This window comes from Phaethon aethereus (genome assembly GCF_964289735.1).
Source record: "Phaethon aethereus genome assembly, chromosome: 19".
Taxonomy (NCBI): Eukaryota; Metazoa; Chordata; class Aves; order Phaethontiformes; family Phaethontidae; genus Phaethon; species Phaethon aethereus.
Window position 1 is genome coordinate 9,038,608 of NC_138595.1, and position 24,548 is coordinate 9,063,155.

The following is a 24,548-nucleotide window of genomic DNA, read 5'->3' on the forward strand; positions in this document are numbered from 1 at the left end:
GGACTATGAAAAGTGATGATGGTTAACTTACCAATATTTCTATATTACTTATTTTGTTAGTTTATCCAAGTAGTAATCATGGTGGCATGTATGGGGAGAGAGAAGTGAACCTGGTACTCCAGGTAAACAGGTGATATTATAGTGAAAGCCCTGTAGTTCACACATCATGTCTTAGTGACTAAGTACTGATTGTCTCCTGAAACGGTCCTGTGAAAAATGGTCTCTCTGAAGCGCCTCTGAAGAGTTGAGTACACTATTATCAATGGAGCAACACATACGAAGAAATATTCCATGCCCTTTATTCTCCATTGGTTTGTACCTCGTATTGTCTCTGCTCCTTGGCAAAGGGAGGTGGGTAGTATGGGGGAACACTGTTTTGTCACTGAAGCACTGGCTCCTATCCTGATGCTCCTGCTCTTCCACTTTCCCCTCTAAACCTTTTCTTGGTTTTGTCTCTTGCATCTCCACAGCCGCAGCTATGTGTTCTCATCGTTGGCCACCTCAGCTGTCTCCTTTGCCACAGGGGCGCTTGGCATGTGGATCCCTCTCTACCTTCACAGAGCACAGGTCGTGCAGAAGACAGCAGAGACCTGTAGCTCGCAGCCCTGTGGCACCAAAGATAGGTGAGATTCATACTCCACTGCTTTAAAGAGGGGGGAAAAGGGCGGGGGGGTGCGCTTATTTACCAGAGGAAACAGGCAAGTCCCACGGAGTCAAGTTACTAGAATGTCTGTAATTTCCTCTAGGTCTTTGCAACAATGATAGGAAGTGCCGCAATTGTAAACTAGGTTTTATTTCTCTTCTTTTCTTCATTGCATGAAGTCAAACCAAGGGAGAAGCAATGACCTCAGCTCTGTCTTGGTTCCCAGGCTATAGTGCAGCAGTAGAAAAGAGACTGCTGTCTTTGCCTTAGAAGACGCTTGGAGAGCTGAGAGAGAATTTGGTTTCTTAAGACCCACGCTGTTTTCTGTGATAGCAGCAGAATCAGCTGGCAGATTGGGTAGCCACGCTGGTGACTATAACTCAGGGTTCCCCTAAAGGCTGTAGGGACTGACCCTGAAGACTTATTTCTGTGTGAGGGAGGACTTCACTGTGTTCCATTGCTCTGTATACTACAGTGTGCTGAGTTTTGCTGAAAAATGGTGCAGAGATCTGGGACACTTTGGTCTGGATCACTTGATATTATGCAGTGGTTTGGTTTTTCAGTCCCAGTCGTATAATATCACTTGCGGCACATAAGCTATGAAAAGTAATTCATTGTTTTGTGCTTTACCATGATGGCACAAAACATAAAATGCTAAAAAAAACATTTCTCCAGGTGAATAAAAGATATGAAAAACTGCCTTTTTTCAGCCCTTTTGCTTTTTAGCTTGTGAGGGGAAAATAGTATTAGGAAAACCTTCTTGCTCTAGCTGACACAATCCCATCTCAAGTAAACTACTTAGTGGTTTGGAGTACCATCAACTAGAGCACCCAGCGGGCAGTCTCAGTCTATTCTGCAAAAATGCAGTGAGCAGAAAATACAGCTCCAGTCAGACTGTCCATCTGCTGTTTACAAAGAGAAGTTTTCCACTCCTTGATGACACCTATATTTTGAGCTGCCCTGGAGCTACTGTAATGTATTCACCAAACATTCTGTAATCCAAGTCCTGTACATACAACACAGGGAATCCTTGACAGCTCCTGGCTCTTCAAATTTAAATTAACACATTTCAAATGTGTAACATAATGGCAAAATAATCTAATCAGGCTGCTTTGAAGTAGTCTGAAAGGAGTTAGAAAGTCAAAGTCTGTTGAAAGTCACTGATATTTAGCGTCTTATTAGGTTTCCTTTCCCTTAAGCTTCCCAGTGCCTGCTCTGTCCATGATCTCCCCTTTGCATGATCAATGTGCAGGTTGTTATTTCATTTGGGGCATACATAATTACCTGTGCAGTGCACTTGATAGGAAGCTCTGTTCCACCTAAAGAAGCAGTATGAGCCCTTTGCATCTCTCTGTGTGTTGATCAATGCCTATGTTTTTTTTTTTTTAATAGCTTGATCTTCGGAGCAATCACATGCTTCACTGGTTTCCTGGGTGTAATCACAGGAGCTGGGGCAACCAAATGGTGCCGGTTAAAAACCCAGCGAGCTGATCCTCTTGTCTGTGCTGTTGGCATGCTAGGATCAGCCATCTTCATCTGTCTGATCTTCGTTGCTGCCAAGAGCAGCATCGTGGGAGCCTATGTAAGTATAATCCTTTGCATATGCCAGTGTCACTCTCTCTACCAAACTCCTTAGAAGACTGCATGCATTGTCCCCTGCAGGAAACCTAAGATATTGGTCTTGCTTTTCCCCTTCTGAGTGTCCTTCATTTTTGCCCTTTGGCATTTTTGGCACTATCTAGATGTGCCTGGAGGGAAAAACGATATCTCAACTATGTATCCCCTCGCTAACTGTCATCAGAATTTAGAGCTGTGGATTTAGCGCACATTCCCTGCGCCTTTGAGTTGTTTTATCTATAACTCTACCTCTGTTGCTCTTGCCTAATGTTTTGGTACAGGAAAATTGACCTCTTTCCTTACACAATAAGAGTATTGTAGCTGCAGTGGTACCAAATTATAACTACAGTATAATTTGTCTGTGGGCATGCTTTTGGCTACCTATAAGTACCATTAATTTCCATAACTAGGTAGCTTGCTGCAGACCAATAGCAATTACCGTGCAATTCCAATTTGTTGTTATCTGTACTACCATAGCACCTGGAAGTCCTAGTCATAGCCCAGGAACCCACAATACTTGGTACTGCACAGATGCAGATTAAAATATGTCTCCTCCCAGAATGTTTGTAATTGAAGTATATAAAAAGACATAAGATAGATCTAGACAAACCGACTGAAGGGAAAAGGAAAAATTCAAGTATAATAATCCAGTCTCAGGCTAGAATCTTGCTTTCAGTAGAGAGTAGAAATCCAGTACACTGAACAGGTTCCAGGTTCCCTTTCAATGTAATAGAGAGAAGCCTGGGACCTGGGAGAAGTTTTTGAAGAGAAAGCATGAGATAGTTGGAGTAGTGGGATAATTTCTGAAAGCCCACCTTTAGCTTCCACATTGCTGTGCATGCTCCACCCAGCAAGGAGAATTCATTTACAATCTACAACCAATCTACTGCAGTTCCTTGTTTCTCTGTGTTTCTAGCACTAGCCTAGCCGTGGTTATTTTCTGAGTATTTCAATAGCTTCCAATCATTATGGGGAAACACAAGAAGAAAGAGCAGAAGTTTAAAAATATTAAGACAGAATCAAGAATGCCTACTCTGACTACTTAGAAAGTGTCAGAAAGAGATTTGTTCCTCTGGTTTGTGTCATGGTCTAGAACTAACCTTTGATTCACTGATTAGCAGAAAAATGATCACCTCAGACAACCTGTAAGAGTTGACCAAGCATTAACCTTCCTTTTATCATCAGCTGTTTCCAAGTGTCACATCTCTCCGCCTGCCCTTCCCCGCCACCTTGCTGTGCAGCCAGACCTGTGATTTTTTTTCCTTTCTCAGACTTGATGACAGACATGTTCATTTGTGGTGTTTAGTCTCTTTATGCAGAAAGTTTCTTTTGAAGCTTTTCAAAAATTTTGCATCAAAAGGTGGCTCTTGGTCTTATTTTAATCTTTTTTCCTTAGTTGTTTTTTTAATAGCCATGTGACTATTCTGCATTCTGTAAATATGTAAATATAGATGGTATTATTTAACCAATCTTAGAAACAATTTATTTTTATTATGTATGAGCAGTAAATCTAATAGAGTGTCAATGATTTGCAAAGGAAGTTATACCTGCATATGGAGGGGGTATGAGGAATATCAGCCTATTTGCTGATGCATATGTTTGTTGCAGGTCACACTGCCTCTCTGTAGCCTTAAATATGCTTACTCTGCTGCTGGAAACTTGATGCATAGAAAGCAGATAAGAGTCTAGTTCAAGTGCCAGCTGGGGAGTCGGAGAGCTGAACTCTATAATAGATTCTACACGTGATAGTTGGCCAGCCGTTTAACTTCGTTTTGCCTCTGCAAAAACGAGGATTCTTAACTTAAAAAGGGTCAGGATAGCTTAGATCATTAATGTTTGTATATCACTTGGACTTAGATGATCTGTGGCCTAGCCATCTGCTATAAATTAATATTAACAGAAAACAAAGGCACAACACCTCTTACTGTTGCTGGTTAGTGTTACAGGTGCTAACCCCACTGAGAGAACAGGTTTATGTTGGAGCTACCAATGTCTTATAATACGGGGTCTTGTCATGGTGGTGCTATGTATCAGTTGAATTGTCTTTTCAAGGCAAATTTCAAACATGAGCCCTTGTTTTTTCCATGCCCTTCAATGCTATTGCAGTCTTACAGACTTCCAGAGTGTTTAATTCACTTTTATTTCCCTAGGAGACCTGTCTTGCAAGTTTGCATGGTGTAACACTTTCTCCTTGCTGTTTGTTTCAAGTCTCATTGGTCCAAAAAAAAGGAGAGACTCTTCTCTGACTCTGGAGTTGGAACACCTAGATATGGAGGACAGCATGATGGACTAGGTTACCTTCCTTATCTCAAAATCCATGATAATAGCTTGTTCTGGAACGAATGCAATAAAATTTATGGGTGGATTTTCTCATCTCTGATAGCTTCCTTCACAGCTGTGCCCTGGCGCTCATCCTGAAACAGCATTCTTGAGTTCTGTGTGACTGTGAAAGGCAAGAGCAATGTCTGTTCCCCAACATGGTGGTATTTCCAGACCTTCTGTACTGTGACTGTCCTTAGATTTCTGTCATTGATCACACCATGCTAAAATTGAAGGGTTACTGGTTTTGCGCCCCATATTGGCTCAGAGCGTTAAAATTATCACTTTTAAGCATTTAGGTGTGTTCTCATGAGATGGTGTTCTCTCACACTGAGCTGTGGTGGCCAGCAGATCACCATCTCCCTTCCCCGCTCTAGTTAACAGTTGAGAGGTTTTAATTTCAACTGTTACTGGCATCAGCATAAATGAAATGTTCAGCACTCCAGCAAGAATAAGCAGAGCCCTTGCTTTTTAATTTCTTGGCTTTTTGTGTTTTGGTTTTTGTTTGGGTTTTTTGGGTTTTTTTTTTCAGAGACCTGCATATCCTTTGGCATGATCACCTTGTCCCTTACAGGCTGTCAACTGTCTGCTCTCTTCCTCCCCTGAACGTGTGTGCTTTTTCTCCCGTGCTCAGTCCTGTCTTGCCAGGTGGTTTTGGTCCCTGAGGGCAGCTGCTATTCCAGTTTTGTAGCAGCCACTCCTACCTGGAGCAGATAGACAGACTTCTTTTTTACATCCAATCTTTTAGTACTAATCCAGTAAATTATTGGCAGTGGTAGAAGTGGCTGGAAAGGTGGAATAAAACAGTGTTCTGTATCATTTAGCTGCCCAGACACTTGTATTTCTATCTTTTACTATCTTGCTTAGCTGTGTAGTCCAATCAGTTCTTACTCTGTTTTCCTTATGGCGTGTGTATGTGTGTTGTAGTCCAGCTCCTTACAACAGCAATTTTCATATCTTTAGGTCCTGCTCTTTCTGAAATATGTACTTTTTGAAATGTTGGTTTTCAAACCTGTCTCTTGAAGCCCATTAGCTGTATGGCATCATTGTATCACACTACTCAGACATTTCAACAGCAGATTTTAGACTAGTTTAAAACTGAAAATGACTGGAGAGAGAGGCTGTGCTTTGCCTTCCTTTTGACACTGTTCCAAGTTCCTGTTGTACCCTCGATTTCAACATCTATTTCAATTCCTCAAAGACGTTTTATGATCTCACAGAAACAACAACTCCCAGAGTAAAACCCATAGAGCTTTTACAGCATCTCAGGCTCAACTCCAGGGACTTTCTGTTGGCATGGTGTTGGTCACTTACCTACTTCTGAGGCATTGATATTGCCCAACACTGAGATGGAGTTAGACTTGCTTCAAATTCAAGAGTACATGTGAGAGTCTTACCCACCATTTCAAAGAGAAATACAGGCAATCATGACGTAGACCGATACGCACTTTGCAAATAGCTGTGGAAGGAGTTTATAACCTGCTTAGATCTTGCTGTGAGAGCTGCTGGTGTGACCATTCTGAAACTACTTGCCATTTTTGTGAATCAGAATTTGCTAACTGATCACGTAAAGAGAAGACTTGAGGGGGATAGAACTTCTATCAGCTCATCACAGATAAGCAACTGGACACCACATGGAGATGGTGAGGTATTATACAACACAGCTGGATTCAGGAGAGGATATATCTCTAGAGCTGAAATCTCAGTGTAAAATGAGGCTTCTAAAAGCGTGTCAGGGGTCAAAACCGTGACCATTTCAGGAGCTATTCATCTGTTCTGGAGGCTGCCCTATTTACAATAAGCCTCCCTAGAGTCTCTCTCCAGCAGAAATGCCACATATCCTCATATGCCTTATGCAGTGGATGAACTGATTTTTATAAATCCCCATTAGCAGCTGAAGGACAGACTTCTTTTAATACTAGTATCTTTTGTCCTACTTTTTGATCATCTTCTTGCTCTCCTTTTCCTTTTACCAGTCATCCACATATTAAGCACGTGTTTCATGGAAATGTGTTGGGTGAAATACACATTCAACAATTCAAAACTGGTGTTTTGTTGCCACTCTGAAGTTTGTGGCATTTCAGTGATTTTTATTTATGGGACTTGTGCTAAATTCCTGCAGAAGGGGCAAGTTTTACTTGCTGCGTGTAACAGTTCGTGTGTGTGTATATAATTTATATAATCTCAAGGCAAGCAGTTGCCTGTTTGCAATATTGTATGAACAGGCAGGGCATATCGATGCCACGTTCAGAAGTGTGATTACATCTTTCTCAAGCTCAATTTAATCTATCCAGCCACAGAACCCCAACAACAGCAGATGACAAAGTTGTAGTAGGAAAGATTTCAGAGCAGGTCCTGAGAGCCCACCTGGGGCTCTGGTATGCCCTTGCTACATCACACATGGCTTCAACTCCCATCGGCACCTTCATTCATTGATCTGTGTTTCTTAGCTTGGCAGTTGTCGTTTCTAGTGAGAGGCAAGTTCAAGACCAGTGGACAGGGGGAAAATGGAACGAGGAGATTTCCTAGCTGCCCAGCTGGGCTGAAATGACTGGCTCAGACACCATCACAGAGGAAGCAGATCCAGTCACAAAAAGAGGGGACAGGGAAGGGGAATGTGTGGGAAACAGACAATTTTAGAAACAAATAGAGGAAGCTTTCTCTAGGTCAATGCATAAGCCTTGCTATAAATAAAGCAAACTATTCCTGGCAGTGACATGATGGCCTGAGGGATTTAGGCAATCTTAACCCGTGTGGGGGAAAGACAATTGCAGTGGTCACATAGCTACCAATTTTGGAGGTCCTTCTCACACCCCAAACTGTGCCTGTGCAAGCGGCAGGGACCGGGGCAGTGGCCATGACTGTCAAAGTCTGTCAGAGCTCACAAGAACACCACAAAACAACATCCATCTGTGAGTGTTTCCTCAAAGCAAAGTGTACTGTGTATTTCTTGCCGGCTTTGTTTCATTAATGAATATTAGCCTATTCAACCTAACAAAAACTGAACATAAGGCAATTAATAGGGGAGTCTTCAATTACCAGAATCCAAATCTCTATAGCTGTTATCTCTAACTGCCAGTAGGGATTCCAGGAGTAATGTTTTCTCTCTAGATGCCACAAAAAGAAATGGGTTAGCTGGGCAAAAAGCAACCTTTGGGGGAGATTAAAGGAGTTTTGCTTGCCTTCTTACTGGTGGGGAATGGGGAAGCTGGTTTTTACAAATCTGGTTATTTAAGGAGCATTTTGTCTATGTGTTCTGCTCTTCATAATACACAAAGGAAGAGGGAGACATGAGGGTGGAAGCTTTTCTGTCCTTGTTTTTTCTCTGTTAAATTTCTTCACTAAATTGTTAACATACAACATAAAAGGAAAAGTTTCATGATTGAAATATGAGTAAAAAGCTTTTTGATGGAGGCGATGTTCCTCCTGAAGCCACATCACCCTTGCTCCGTTGGACTGAGTTTGATGAACATTTAATGATGAGGCCAGGTTAAATTAGTTTCTCCTCTTGATTATTTCCAGTCCTTCAGTTGCTACAACTGTTTGTAGAACTGTTTAGTGAATTGCACCATGGAACTGATTTGGGTTAAAAACCAGCAAAAGAAGCCCCTCTTCCCCTACCTCCCCCAACAAAAGATTCTTTGTCCCATCTCAGTTTCCTGCTCTGAATCCCTGCTTGGCTCCATTGTACCAGCACAGCTAAGAAGGCAGTATGGGATGGGAGTGCCTGAGGTGGAAAGGGTATGTGGTGGCTGTTTATACCACACCACCACAGAAAGAAGCTCTCATCCCACTACATACACAGGTGGTTTAATGTATCTCATTGACCATCTCCACAGAGTCAAGAACTGTATTTCACCTTAAGACACTGATGTTGCAAAACCCATACTTAAGTCTTGTCTTGACTGTACATAGATGTTACCAGTGTAACGGCTGAGATGTTATAGTGCCTAGATCTATGTCCCCCTCAAAAAGGACGGCAATATGCTATTGGGAAGGGAAGGGATCTTGCACATGGAGAACCTCATTTGGTTTGCTACAGAGCTTTAACACATAACTTGATTCCTAGTGATGAAAATGACTGTGTTTTGGGGAGTTGTGGCCTTGCCTTTTCTAACTGGCTTTTTTGGAACAGAATGATTTAAGTGTGGAAGCCCACAGCTGTCTCTTCTTGCAGGCTTCTCATGTTGTTCTGCTACTAAATGTGTCAGCCTTTTATTTAGCTGCTCTGTAGATCATAAACAATTTACACTAATGAAGTTGCAGGCCAACCCACTCGAGCTCTGATGAAAATCTATAGTTTTCTAATATTCGGGATAAACCACAAAAGTAATCAGGAGTGTATTGTGTACAGAAGAATCCTTTGCGTAGGTTTGAGACAAATAAGCAACAAAGGAAAGTTTGTGACAGGTTATTTTTCCCTTGAATGTCAAGTGAATAAATCTTTTCTTTTTTGTGTGTTTTGTTGCAACAGATTTGCATTTTTATCGGAGAAACTCTTCTGTTTTCAAACTGGGCTATCACAGCAGACATACTAATGGTGAGTGTACTTTGGAACAGCATCTTTCTCTTCTGGTGGCCAGTTTGTCAGCTTGCAAGAACAACCTGAAGTTCACAATTTCTTCCAAATACCCAGCCCCTACTTCAGCCTATTCTTTTTTTTTCTTTCTTTTTTTTTTTTTTTTTAACTTGCTGAAGAGGAAAGTGAGATAGAGGGAGGAAGAAAAAGATTGTTGTCCTTCATTCTGAGCACCAGGGAGAGAAAATGTCCAGAAGGGACACCATTACTGAGTTCAAATAGTTTCCCCAGATTTCAAGTATTTTGCACAATCCCCCATATGCAAAGAAATCAGCCAACATTTCCTAATAGTCAGCACATTAGTGGATTTTGTTATCAATAAGTAGGCTTTGTTCTCCAATAGGAAATCCTTCCCTCCCTCCCTCCTCTGACCACAAAGGCAGCCATCTACCTCTCTCTCTGGCTTAACTCCAGCAAACCTACCATTCAACACATACACAATAGAAAACCACCTCTGGGAGAGAGGAAAAGAAAGTATAAAGAATTTTTGGACTGTGTCCACTTTGTCCAAGAGGAAACTGTCAGGGACTTTTCACCTCATGTCCTTCATTTTCCATTCTTTTTCCACCATAGAGCTTTTTAAGTCTTTCAAATTGGCAAGCTGACCTCAGCAGATAGATTTTCATACGAAATAGTCTGGATGTTTGTTAAAGAGCCTTGCATGGTTTGTAATGCTTCCATCAGAGACGTATGGAGCCTATCAAAGATACTGCATGTTGAAATCCCATTGTGAGGGAGGTTACCTGTTGCTTATTGTATGAAAAAGAAAGAAAGTACAGGACTTGCCTGGGGTCTTTCGGCAGCTTGTTGACAAAACTAAAAATATAATCAGTCTGACATCAATAGAAAACTCCCTTGACTTGTATTTGTTGCTTATGCAAACATCAGCAGGAAAACAATCTGGCTCAGTATTCCTAGATGTAAAGATAATGGTGTTGATATATTGATTCAGCAAAGAACTTCAAGCTTCTGCTTAAGTTCTGTTTATGATTTAAGTTCAAGGTTGTGTTTACATTTTGTTTACATTTTAAGGTAACTCTGTAGTTGCCATAACTGTGTTGCCTGATGAACTTTCAATCTTTAACTCATTTGTGCAGAGAACACTTTGGGAGGTAGGGTGGGGTGGTTAATCCCACTTCTCTCAGATGTGAATAAAGCACAAAGAACTAAAGGTTATCAGTGCACTTCAGTAGCATTAGATAGCTTTTAATTACCAAGGTTTGTTCCTCCTACCGGTTTATCTTTAGTGTGATAGAGCTCTGCTTGGGCTGAACGGGTGGTTACTCTGTACTTACATGGGTTTTGCAGCTTGTGCTGAGTTCACGGCTGCCGCAGCCGTTCTTTAGGTGGTATCTCAACACTTAGATGTGCATTCTGCAGAGAGCTGTGTTGAGGAAGAAATTACGGTACAGTATTAGTAGTTGCTCATTACTGCTCCTGCCAGAGCTTCCTGTCGCACCCTGCCTGTGGCTGTGATGTTCACAGGAGCGCTCCCAGCTCTCTCTGGTCAGAATTAGCTGTCTGGCTTAAATAGAAAATCTTTTCTAGCATCACTAGCATCAGCTGAAATAAGTGGGGGCCTGGCCATGGAGCACATCTGTAGTCCTCCAGCAGTGAGTCTCAAAGAGCAGCTGAAGTAGTCATCTCTGCTGCCAGCACAGCACAGCTGGAGGGAAGGTACCTGTCGGACGTGTTCAAGGTCCTCCAGACAATCTGTGCCAGAGCGAGAGCTGAAACTTGACTTATGTTGTCTCAAGCTAACCTCAAAAGACATTTTTCAACCAGCTACTTCATTACAGCAGGTGTACTAAGGATGCCATCATTGCCCCATTTTAATTACTGAGAATTTTTGTGTTGAATTCAGTGTGACTTCAGTATCCTGTAGCTTTTTAATAGCTTTTATAGGATTTGCCATCTGTCTTATGTGACCAGCATCCTATAGCCTGTTGCATTTTGTAGGGATGCATTTGCAGTTACGTACATTGCTTTAGTGCAAACGAACTCCATAAGAAATGATTGGAAATAATTAGAAATAATTTCTTAGTTCAAATTTTCAAAACACAGGAAAGAAATTAAAACTATGTTTTAAAACTTGGACTTCGGTAATTGATACCAGCCCTTTAGCTAGGTATTCTCTTGTCTGCTTAGAGAAATGAACTGAGTGTCATATATAATGCCCAGCTTACTGCATTATCAGCACAAATAGACCTGTAAAAGTGCTATACAAATAAATGTAAACATCCACTTAGATCAATGCAGGCCTGTAAACAGATGGTCTGAAGTGCATTCGTATTACACAAGGGGTTTGAGAGGCTGTTTAGTCAGACAATAGGTGAGAGCCAGGGCTACAACCATGTTTGACAGACAGCTTTGTAAGAAGTCGTAGCCAGAGAAAGGTGTGGATATGCTTTAGCAAGATGCACTTTAAATGTTTGGCAAATTAATTTCTGCTGATTACTATTTATTTAGTGTAATCATAATTGTGTTTGTTCTTGCCTGAGGCCGGTAAGGAGTTTAAAAGCATTATTAGCGTAAGCCTAACAATACTTTCATCATATACATAAATATTATCCTTTTTTCATGGATAAAAAGCTCTCAATACTGGCTGAACACTGTTCCTGCTGATCTCATTATGCCAGAAGTCAGGCTTTTTGGAAACTGCATCCCAAATGATTTAGCATAGCTCTCCCAAGGTTTACAGATCTCTTGACTGCTTAAGAACCCTATCTGGCAAGTTGGTAAGAATCTTCAGAGGTTTTGCAAGTTTAATTTCCTTGGCAAAACAAGGTGTTTTTCTTATTATCTTCAAATTTAATTGTTGGCTCTTCACAGTTTCGTGCTTCCATCGCATCTACTGTTCTTGCCAATGTAGTGGTCTGTAAGCAGCTCCTCAAATTATCTGCGGTAAAAGGTGCTGAGTGCTAGGTTTGATAATCTGTCAGCACTGCAGAATGTACTGCACTGCCTGAGATTTTAAAAGGCTGATATTTGTTCCAAATGCAAATTTGTACAAAACAGGCCTTATTCTCCTGAGCACAACTCTCCAAATCTCCTCCCAGGCACATGCTCAGATAGTGCTTAGGGAAGGGGGGGATGGTTCTTATGGAGCATGCTAATTATGAAACAGATTTTATCAGCCATCTTTGCAAATTGGCCTCAAAATTACCAGAACCCCAAAGTAGCATTAAAACTGCCTTGTAACGGCAATAATGAATGAGCTTCAGTGCAGCAGCCAAGTAAGTAATGTTCTGAGACATGTTGAGTGCTTGGGACTTTGTGGAATCTGGTCCTAATACTGGGTTTTTTCCTCCATAGCACATCTTGAAAATAAAGATGATGGACAGAGGCTTGGTGGCATTTCTGTGTAAGAGCCAACAGGCAATTTAAAGGGCCTCAGCTATTGCAGTTAGAACCTCTTTAGGTCTTTGCTGAGAAAAGCCATCCTCCAGTTTATGCAAAGTCCTGATACACATGCAGAAAATGCTCTGCGTATTTATTTTTTTCTTTTAAAACATTAGTTCTTCCTAAGTGATCATAAGCTGCCATGGAGGAGGCTAGCCTTGATGTTTTGCTGTAGAGTCAAAGTCTTCCTTTAGGCTTGAAACAGGCAGAGTGTGATGCTCAGCTGTGCTATAGGCGTGGAGGAATGTTGCTTTTGTTCTGATTACCTTCCCTATAAATAAAAAACACTTATTTCTGCAGTATGAAATAGTGCCCTTTTCTTACAGCCAAAGATAAATAGCATTTCTAGAAGTTCTCACTGTTGCTTCTTTCAGTCTTCCTCCACACACCAGTAATCCGAGTGCTGTGGTTTAGGTTTTAAGGCAGGGTGAGGAGTGCCTTTGAATGAAGGTATGCAGCCCGCTTCAAACACCACAGCTCTGGCCAGGAAGGATGTGCCAAGGGGCACCTCTGCAGGTCTGTGGGGCAGGGGTTGCAGATGGATGTGCACTGCTCCATGTTGTGCTGTGTTTTGGAGACCCAGGTGAGCCTCCTTTTACTTAATTTAAAAGTATTTTTTTAGGCAGTTTCTGCCTAGCTTAAGTGACGGGTGTCTCTCAGGCTGGTTTCTCTGGATCGTAGCCTTCGGCTTTTCTGGACAGTAGTTGTAACAGGGATACCTGGACTATTTCCCAGCTCTGTTGGTGGCTGGAATGGAGTTAGCGTGTTGTTTTCTTTGCCTTTGGTCCTGCAGTGCCAATATGCGTTGTCCTGAAGATTTCTGTCTGACCCAGAAAGAGTAGCAAGCTGTTTCAGAGAGTAGAGTTTTCTGTCAAAGATTAGACATAAACAACAGGACTTGCCTCTTTGGCATGTGGCCTTTTACTGGGAGAAGGGTGATCTCTCCTTGGCTTTCCTGGTTAACTTATTTCAGAGCAACTCCTTCTGCTGGTTTCACTACAGGAAGGGGATGTCAGCAGTAAACCATGGCCTTTCTGAACCTCTATTTAAAGAGGAGAGGTTTGCCAAAGCTGCTTGGTCAGCCTCCCTGCCCATGCTCTGTGCTGCCTGCCTCTGAACCTGGAGTCAGAGATGAGCCAGGACAATCCCACAGACTTCCGCCTCGGCTGCTGTGGCTCTCCCACCTCCACTTTCTGTGGGATGTTCAAACCAGGCCATGTATGGTTTGAATTTAGGTCTATTTTAGTATCAAAACGCCCATTTAGAGCTGTAATTTACTGCTGTCTTCCTAGAACTGTAGATAATGTATGCTACCAACTACTTCCTCTCCATCAGAATAAAATGCTTTTTAAGCAGGGATAGGGTGGAGTATTTTTTTGTGTTTTGGAGATGCTGGTTTAAGTCTTTTTTTTTTTTTTTTCTTTCTTTTTCTTTCCAGTATCTTTTTTAGAGGAGGAGAAAAATCTCATGTTCATTCACTTGCTGTATGTTGGACTTTTGGTTGGGCAGGGGATGGGGGGGCCGTGTGTGTGATTGTCACTTGAATTTCAGACTAAATTTACTAAGTTTTGGCACTTTATAGTGCCAAACTTCTTTAGCTAGGCAAAGTGGAAACTTGCTGGAAATTGCGTTGCTACTTACAAAACTACATGGATGCATAATACAGATATACATGCAAAATTATGTATACTACATGGGGGGGTATTCATATGTATGAATACATACAGACACATATACACACATGCAGACACATATGATACATGAAACTTCTTTCTCCAACTGACATCAGTTCACTGCCACTCCATGCAAATGGTAAGTTTTGAATAAATTTGCCATTTCCTTTGTCAATTTGCTAAGAAAATAGATAGAATATAGAGCCAGGCAGGCTTTCTTCTCCACATTGATTAACATAAAGCTCATGGAAAGAAAAAATATTTTAACTTAAGTTTAAAATTCTGTTTCACAGACCTACGAAACTCTGGACTCTTGAATTAGGTAGTGTTTCACTTTATCTTTTCAGATGCCCTTTTCTCAAACAGCTCTTGCAGAATGCTCCTCCATTGCACCTGTGTGAACTGGGGCCAGGTGGGAAGAAGAACAACTCTCAATTCTTTTTTTTTTTCCTTTTCTTCTGTGTAATCTATCCAGGTTGCACCCATTACCCTGCATCTTTCGGGAATGGTAATGAATTGTGTGGTTCTCCTACTGTTTCAGTGTGACCTTCAGTATGTTTCTGTGTCTCTAATAAAGTCTAGACCTTATTTTCCTCTTGGGATTTCAAGTCTGTTTTGAGCTCTTGCATGCAGAAGGAGGACAGTGTCTAACACTCGTAGCCAGGTGGCTGCTGTGGATCTGATCATCTTTTGCTCTTCTGTTGCACAACAGGAGTTTAACAGGGTACCCATTTAAACGTGGTGTCAGAGTGTATTAGCAGTGTGCATTTGCAGCTTTGTCAAACCAATAATGAAAGAACTGGCAGGTCATTCTCAAAGCGCATGTTAAAACCCGAAGTAAAAGCGTTTAATCTAATTTTACCCATCGTTCCTAATTGTCGCTGCTTGGAGTGAGGTGATCATTATAAATAGGCATCAGTTCTCTTCGAGTGTGGATTTTCTCAACGCTGTTTTCTTTTCTCTTCTTTCCTTTTTTAATGGCTAACTCTTTCCACTGCAGACAGGGCAACGCACCTTCCCTAAGAGGAAGTATTAAAGCACTGAAACAGTGCTTCAGATCCTGTGCCCTGAGATATGTCGCTGTTGAGCAGTGAGTTCTCCCTACCTCAGTCAGCTAAGGTAAATTCATCTCTGTGTACATTTAGCTGGGGGTATGCCCATCCTGAAATGTCACAATTAATAAATGACTTCAGCAAAGGATTGCAAGAGTGAGTTGAGGTCTGGGAAGGCAAGCCTTCTAAAGAAAGACTAGAGGCAGCCCATCAGAGAGAAAGTGGACAACTAAAAGGGATCATGGTCTACAAATAGCTAAACAAGAGAGACATTTCTGGCAGGGTAGATAGCTCTTCAGAGAAGCAGAAAAAGGCAGAACAGTGTTTAGAAGTGGAAACAAAACTCACTTGGATTTACAGACCTATTGAGTTCTTCATTACTTACAGCCTTTAAATCAAAACAGGATCAATTTCTAAACCGGGATATATGGACTTGATGCACATGTTTTTAGCCAGCTTCTTTCACAAGTTTTATGCGGGAGACAATTACTTTTTTCTGCTCCTAAATGTGTGCTATGAAATTAAGGTCATTCCATAGGATGAGTGTTTGCTGGGTTTTTTTCTTTTTTAATTTTCATCCCCTTCTGTGGTTAAGCCTCTATTTTCTGTGAGCTCTGGTCCCTTAGCGGGGAAGTAATTTGTGTTTTCCACTGATCCTGTGTAGTCAGACTGATACTGAATGACCTGGCTGAGGGTGTTGTGTCCTATTAGAGGAGTGGAGACCACCCTACAATATCTTGGCTATGGAAAATTTTTCTAATGTGTCTTTGTCACTTTTCACAAGTGGAATTGCAAATTTTTGTGAAAAAAAATAAAGTGACTAGAGATGGATGTGTGACCTTTCATATGGTTGTGAATTGCTTATGGTTTAGGAAACAAAATGATATTTTTATTATGGAAAAAACACAGCAAAGTCCTCGTTTGGAAGGCTGGCGGTGCTGAGCAAGTTACGTGCTGCAGGCAACCTTGAACTTCGCTCTCCCCTCAGCCAAGCAAAAATATAGGCTGAGGAGCAATAGCAAAATTTCTCATGGGCAAAGTTGTTGGTCAAACTCATACACTCAGTGCCGCTGAGAGGTGTGCAGACCAGACAGAGCTTCCTTCCCTCAACACCTGCCAGCGGGCGTGCTAGAAAGCCAGGAAGGGTAGCAGAGCTCCCCAGTTGCTTGAGCCACCCGTGGACTGGACAGTGGCTGTGTCTGCCAGTGACATCTGGGGGAGCTTGTTTACTTTGTCCTGGCCTGGGCATAGACTGAGCAATGCAAGACAGCTGGACGGGTTCTTTTGTTCAGTTTCCTTATCGTTTTTTTTTTTCTTTCCCCTTCTTCTTTGCAGTATGTGGTCATTCCAACACGCCGTGCAACCGCAGTGGCCTTGCAGAGTTTCACTTCACACCTCCTGGGAGATGCTGGCAGTCCTTATCTGATTGGATTTGTAAGTGCTCACAGCAGGTTTTGGCAGGGTTTTGTGCCTGTGTTTATTTTTGTTTACTAGCTGCTTATCTAAAATGCCAAGTTAAACCATGCTAGGGAAGGCAGGCCTGTATTTATCAGCAGAATGGGAAGTGTTGCAGTGCAATGCAACTTTTTTACATGCTTATGTTATCTGTGGGCTAGAATTCAAACCTGGAAGGACCACCTGGGCACAAGAAGTGAGCTTCTAAATCTTTTTCGCCTAGGGTATTTCTAAAGCTCCTCTGTAAAGGAGGAGTGGTTGCTTCTGTGGTTGTGGACATAGATCCATTAGAAATTAGTTGGAACAGTCTTGTGTGTGTGTGTGTTTAACTGTTAATCCGGTCTCGTAAGCCAAATATCTATTTATGGGTAGCAACATGCAGCTATTCTGACCTGCTGATATTTTGAACCTCTTTTGTATGTTGATAAATGATGGTACAAAATCCATGGCAGGATGGGTGTGTACGTTTTGGGGTTTTTATTAGTATTCCTTTCTGGTGTGTATGTTTTGGGTTTTTATTAGAAGTATTCCTTTCTATTACTGCTGCAGTTGTTGGCCTTGGTCTGACTGGAGATTTCCCTTATTATGCCACCGTTATCCTAGTGCAGAGCAAAACAAGACCTACTCCAAAAGCTGGCAGTCAGAGACCATTCACAGGTGAAAACATAAGGCCTGGGGAAATTTAATGAGGAAAAGAAATCTAGATATACTGGGGCCATTTCTTTCCCTTGCATCCTTCTGCGGCATTTGATGCATTGAGTTTCAGAGAACACCATTTATAACATATAGTAGCTTCCATGTAAAGCCTTAAGTGGCACCGCTTATGTTGTGTTGAAGGTACTACAGTTTTCCAGTGATGTAACTGGGATCTTCACTAGTCCCATCACCTGAGAGACAGAACTTTGATGTGCTTTTCCAGCTCAGTACTGCTGTGTGACACAGCTGCTTCGTGCCGTGGACCTTTTTTTCTTTTAAAAAAACTGTCATTTCTCATTTATTCATCCCATAGACACTGGTGTGTGTATCTATACATATTTATTTATATATGTTTAATTTTGTGCGTGTATATATTTAAATATACATAAGTATTTACTCTTGAATGCCAGCTCCCAAAAATGATGTAGCCCTCTGAAGCACACATGAAGAGACAGATACAGAGAAGGCTGAATGGACCAAAGAAATGAGAAATATCTCAAGAAAATAAATATGTACAATTTGGCTTACTCTTTATTTACTTTGATGTTGTGGGTACCCTGGGAGAAATCATCTTACTTTAGAAATTACTTGAAAGTGGCAAGATCAAAGAAGTCACTGGAAGAGACTGCTTTATGCAGGGCAGGCGACATGGGGAATGTCAAGTAGGAGAATTAAATAAGCAGGCCAGCGTGCTTTGAAGGCAGGCGCCAGCGATGAGAGGCAGGGTCTGACATGCAGGTGAGGCTGTCTCAGGTGACTCTGCTGCATGTTCCTTCTTTTTCTTACGTAAGAGGGACGTCCAGGAGGAATGGAGAAGGCCCTGAAAGATTGCAATTAATCTTGAAAGTTGCCTAGGGCTCTTTAGTGTCACAGATTTAAAAAAGACTTTTGGTTGTAGAAAATAATGTGCCTTGCCCTTCTGGTATTGAGAGATCAAGCAAGTTGTGAATTACTTAAGGATGCCAGCCTGAAATAGCGGCCTTAGGCTTTCCTTAGACTGGGAAAATATTAATTATGTTTTTGAATTACTTTTTGCTAATGCTGTAGTTGTTGGGCAGTTCTCATTTAGGAGGAGACTATCCAAATGCAAGGCTCTGTGGCAGGAGTGCAGGAGTGGAGCACTCATGTCATGGAAGGCACCATCATCCTTTTCTGTAGCCTCTGGACTGGCTTGGCTGACTCATGCTCCCTGTGCTACAGTGACTGAAAGGTCAACTGCAGCTTTCGCATAACACAGAAAACAAATATTATTTAAAGTGAAAGGACAAACAGCCGACTTCTCCACCCAAGCAATCAACTTTCTTGTTAAAATCTGCAGGTGTTTGTCATCGGAATTGTACAGCTGAGTTGTAGGGTGGAGACCTTCATGCAGGGCAGAGATCTCACTTGGGCAGGTTACAGAAGTAGCTTGGATTATGACTAGGATTTTCAAGGCAATCTATTGGAGCTAAGCAACCTACTTCTGTTGGCTTTAAGGGAAATTTGGGAATCCAGTTCCCATAGTCCTTCTGGGAACCCCCAGACTGAGGACATCAACCCACACTGCTGTTACTTCAGAGTTACCATGAAGCAGACCAAGAGCAAAGTGTAGGTCTTGAGAAGAGAGGATAAATCAGCTGAACTGCTGTAACAGGCATGCTCAGAATTGGTAAAATTCAGCCTCCTGATCACTCAGGGTTCGTCTGAGATCCTGAAGGTCTGACAATTCTTCTGACTGCTTACAAAATTCTCCTGAAGCTCCCTCGCTAAATGAGCAGTGCTTTGATCCAGATGTGGCCAGAATTTTACATGGTTTTGGGGAGTTCATAGTGAGATTCCCTCTGGCAGTGCTCTTAGTAACAAATCGGATACCCATGTCTTGGTAGGACTATGCTGTCGCAGGCAGTTGTCTCTGTCTGCTGGATACCAATAACATTTGTATTGATCTTAAGTACCTTCTATGTTCCACATGAGGATTGTAACAGCTGCAGCCTTGTGTGCGATTGCTCCCTTGCTCTGTGGTGTGCCAAAAGAGTTGAAGGTCAGAGTCAGGTTTTTCTGTAGTGTCCTGCAGTTCCAAATCTTGCAATGCAGTTCCTTATAATCACCCAGAGCACCAAATACGTGTTGGTGTTTAAAAGATGAGTGGAAGGAAGCATGTATGTGTGGTTATTTTTCATGTCTCTGTAAATATTGATAACTTTTGTGGTGGTAAAAAGGCTTAAAATTGACTTACAAAGAAATTATGCAAATGCAGGTTTAGAATGGCAGCTGTAATTTGCATAAGATTTTACTACCTGCCAAGCACTGAGATCAATTACTATAAATTAGTGCTGCCTATTCATTCACAAATAAGAAGAGGCATTGCTGCAGTATTTCATTAGATGAGACAGTTTTCAGGACCTTTGTGATAACCTGCAGAGTTTAAATAATTCCTGTTTAACAACGTGGAGTATAACACCATGCTTTATTCCTGAGGTAGTCAGTGAGGAATTTCACCTGTTCAGTGCATTACACCCAAATATCTCTTCAGGTGACATACTTGTGTGACTTTTCCATCTTTGAAAGGTCCCACGATGCAGACACGGTAGCTGAAGCATGGAACAGTTGAGAGAAACACCCCAAATCCCACCACTCACGTTGAGTGTCAGATAAAGGTCTTCTAATTGCTCTTCCTGTGCCCTAGACAGCATTTCAAACTTAGAAGAGCCGAGTGGAGGTATCCAGCAGTGGAATATGAAATACAGTCAACTCTTCTCATGCTCCAGCTCTTTGTATTGTTAATTCTGGTTATATCTTTGTTGCCCTTTAAAAGTAAATATTTGTAAGAAGTGCTAGTGAGACTGTGCCTGTGTGTTCATCTGTGCACATGCATGCATGAACCCGTCTTCCCTACTCGGGGTTTACATTATTCCTTCACACAAACAGCAGTCTTCCTCCACTCGCTGACACACTCTTTTGCTTCAGGAAAACTGAGTACAGGCAGTAATTTTTTTCCCCTTTTGAGGTTGTGCCTTGGTACTTTTTCTTTCCTCCAAGTCTGTCATTTGCTTCCTATCCGAGCACAGCAGTGCTTTCCTCTTCCACCCTTGCCTTGCTTCTAGCCCTGGCTGTGATGGAAGACAGGACCTACTGCAGGCTTTGCTCTCTCTACATGTGCCAGGGAAATTGCTGCTGTGGGTGGTTGGTGGTCCTTGCTGCTCTGGTGCTGTTGGCTCTCCCGTTAATTTAATAAAGCTTCCTGCTTTATTAAATTCTTTCTTGTCGCCCCTGTGCACCCATCCATCAGGTCTAGGGGTTGAAACCTGTCTGTACCTGGTTGTCACCTGGCAACATCAACGTGTGAGGACGGTGTTCCAAAGTGCTGGAGATCAGCTTTCCTCCACCAGCAACTTTTGATGGGCTAAAAGCTACTCCCTGTACTCCGCTGGTGGTGGTACCCACCTGTCCTGACTTCCTCGCCTGCTGCATCTTCAATTCACCTGAGGGACACAATCTCCAGCCACTCCGGCCAAGCAGTGTCCGGACAGTACGCCACGGTCTGGCAGCTAGGCTCTGTGAGCTGGGGGTCCCGCTCGCTCCTCCATGTGCTGAGGGTCACGCAAAAGCTCTCCCCATCGGTCTGTCTCTAGTGATGCAAATGGCAGCGCTACCCGAATTGCTGGCTCTCCGACGGCCTCCTCTTGGCAGGCGCCGCGACTGACCGCTGTGTCGGTCCGCAGTGCCCAGGCATGTTGTTTCGCCTGGCAGCAGAGATCGGAACAGGCATCTTGTCTTTGAACAGTCTCCTTTCGAAAAAGAGGTCTGAGTGTGAACGACCTTGTAATTAATTGTAAGCAAATCTGAGCTGTTCTGCTTTGGTTTGATGGGGTTTTGTGCAACTCCTAATATCACCTGGAAACATTTTAAGAATAAGCCTATCACTTGTCACCCTTCACTTTTTTCCCTTCCCCAACTTTCTTATGTGAGTAGGTTGATAAACTAGATCTAATGAGCTACTTAAATAGCAAGAATGCTAATGACCTTCCTTTAGCATGTAGTTAGCAGAACAGTGTTAATTATCACTGGTGCAGAGTATCAGGGAAGGCAGATCAGCATTTGATTAGGGGCAACTCTGGGAAAATTGTAGTAAATGCAGCAATTAAGATACTTTTTTAATGAAAGTTATAATTGGAGGTGTAGATTTCACAGGCTTCTTGTCCCAGTTTGAGACAGCCTTTTCGTTGATTTGGTTTCAAAGGTATTTACCCATCCAAGTAAATATATAAGTATAGAAAGTACTTCTATATGTAAAGACTTGCCTGCCTGAGGAAGCGGAATTCATGTATTATGGTTTAAAATTTGTTTTTTATGGTTTAAAATGCTATGGCTACTTCAGAGTGGATCTGTGGACACGCTTACTCTGAAGTAACATTTTTTGCAGTTTAGTTTGCTGGATTAAAACAGGCCACAGCCTGTTGAGGCTCAAATCCACTGCTGTCTGACTTAAAAGCAGGGTAGTGGAATAAAGTGGATTGTTGCGATGTGATGCTGCAGTCCGGGTGTTTTGTCCCTGTCTGACCTGTGCAGCCATTCCTCAAATATGGCCCATTACGTGCTCGCTGGTGATTACATACTGTCTCTTCTGCCAAAGCCGGGTGCGAGATGAACTTTAGTTCAAAAAGGCAAGGATATCCTGTAAGAAAAATGTGCAAATTATTCTTCTAGCGTCACTCTCTGTTTTAAGGACTATCAGGAGCTATTCCACTGCTATTGTTGCATTAAGGATGGAACAGAGGTCTCAGTCTTGTTGCTTTTTGCAGCTTTTTACATGTTCTCATATTTATACTATATATGAGTGTGTATAGGCAGCATCTTCCATCACCTGATGGAGATAGTAGGTGAAACGTGATACACATTCATGTTTTTTATTGTTCTTTCTTTTCTTTACCAAGTGCCAGCTGCTTGACTGGTGTTCTGTAGCCCTAATGGTATCACTCCTCCCGTAGAGATCTTCCCCCATATTCCTGCTTGCATATAACCCAGATTGTGGTGGGTAAAATGGGACTTGCCCTTGCAGTCTAACATCTGATGTACCTGTGTCAGGGAAATAATGCAAGGAAGAGAGCTCCCAGCCCCTCATCCTTATTTTCTGTTTCTTCAAGCAGTAACTTTAAGTGGAGGATTTCGCCATTTAAAAGCCTTTTTCATAGTGCAGAGAAAGGCCAAATCTTTGACACGGCTGCCAGCTGCAAAAAAAACCCCCAAAAAACAGGGAGAATTAAGCACCTGGAGACCAATCCACACAGGATTTATCTCTTCATTGCAACAAGCTAACAAGCTTCCCACTTCTGATGACTCAGCAACAGACAAGATTTAAATCTGCCCTAAAAAACTGAATGACTTCCCATATATAAAATGCTCTTTGCCAAGGGTTCACAGCCTGTTCTGTTTTTTTCCCAGAGCTGCTGTGCACCTGTCATTTCCCGTGACTTTGGTTAAAAGTGCAGATTCTCAGTATTTTTGGTAAAAGGACGCTTAAAGTATGTAAAAGTATCTATTTTCTTTCCTTCTTACTTTTCGAAGAGTATTCTTAGAACTTAAAGAAAGCCCAGAAATCCAGAGCTGATTGTCGTTTCAGTCAGGTATTTCAAGCTCAAGACGTCCCATCTGCTCTGTCACTCCTTTTCAGTGCACTAAATAAATAAGTGGCTGCTTAACCTGAGCTGCCAAGGACCCTGTAAACTCCCGATACGGACACAGAGTTTTCATGGTGCTGAGCACCTTTCAGAACAAGGTGTCTGATTTCTGCAGTGAGGGGGAATGACTTCCTCCGCCCGGGATTTACCTCCCAGGAAGGGGTCTGTGCTGCAAGGAGAGACGGGGATGCTGCTAAAGCGTGTGCTCCCAAAGCGCGGTCCTGTGCCACAGACCTTATTTCTACAGGCAAGTGGGCACCCCTCCATCCCTACACATTTCAGTACCTGTGCTCTCTCATGTGAGCCATGTTCCTCGATTGCATGTTCCCCATGGTACAAGGCATCTCCTGCTGGGACAGGAGAAAGTCCAGACCTGGAGAGAAAGGCAGTTAATGACGTGAAGAAAATAGACTTTCAACCCTCTTCAGGGTAAATGTTGGCTGGAGGCAAATTTTACTCTAACACCAAGAGATGTACAAAGTCCATTTGCTGGCATTGCAAGCAGAACCCTTGATTGAGTCGTCTAAATTATTGCAGCCTTTTCAGAGAAGCACCACTTACTTAATGCAGCCTGCTAATGCTGGGAGGGGGTGCAAGGGCATAAACAGATGAGCCTGCCACGGGGGATGCAGTGCAGGAATCCTTGCTACAGGTATTGCTGGGGCAAACTCGGGTACCACGCACAAATGCAGGATATTGATACTGTCACCAGCCAAGTATTGAATTTGGTTGTGATCTCAAAAGGACACAATTAAGATTAACAGAATATTTTGCCTTTTTTTCCCCCCCCTTCATCATCCAAACATGCCAATGTTAAAAATAAAATACCTTTTAGAATATAATTGGTTTTACCTTTCTGTGGATTTCAGAATGAGTATCATAAAATAGTTGGCTTTACTTCCTCTTTTTATAATGTGTTCCTCATGCCATTTAGCACAGTATAAATGTTTGTGCTCCCCCACAGGCCCAGCAAATTGTTTACTTGTACTTTATAAAATCCCTTCTTTTTGGTTTCTAGACTTCATTTGCATTCATATTAGATTTTTTTTCTTTAAATCTAAGAAATCTTTCACATGCATCTCTGAATTCAGAGTGGGTGAACCTCAAACCATTGTGGTGACACGGTGGGGTTACAGGGAGTGCTGTGTTAGGGAACTGTACTGAAGAGAGGAGCCAGGGAGAACCTGGCTTGTATCAAATTGGTAATCATGAAAATCAGGTATTTGTGCCAGATACTGCAGTGGAAATATCCTTTTATGTAGCAAGATTTGTGCCCAAGAGGCAATGTCAGAAATTCAGAAAAAATCAAGCAATTGCAGAGGAATTGAGATGGGCGACTCAGCAATGAGGCAGGGTAGATGAAATTATGATTTCAAAGGTGTTACCATTACATTGCCTAATTAGTAAATCAGTTTAATTTAACCACTCATGCTCTTCAGGAGAGACAGTAGCACA

The 24,548-nt window shown here is 42.2% G+C and overlaps 1 protein-coding gene across 1 annotated transcript in view; it reads left to right on the top strand.

The window, feature by feature from the left end:
* Positions 1 to 24,548, top strand: part of LOC309411863 (sphingosine-1-phosphate transporter SPNS2-like) — a gene marked incomplete at both ends in the record, with an annotated part of 133,011 nt that overhangs the window by 89,720 nt on the left and 18,743 nt on the right. The window contains 4 exons of the mRNA XM_082008618.1: positions 471 to 623; positions 2,036 to 2,225; positions 9,054 to 9,119; positions 16,621 to 16,719. Coding sequence (XP_081864744.1) covers positions 471 to 623; positions 2,036 to 2,225; positions 9,054 to 9,119; positions 16,621 to 16,719 — 508 coding nt within the window. The remainder of the gene's footprint in view (positions 1 to 470; positions 624 to 2,035; positions 2,226 to 9,053; positions 9,120 to 16,620; positions 16,720 to 24,548) is intronic.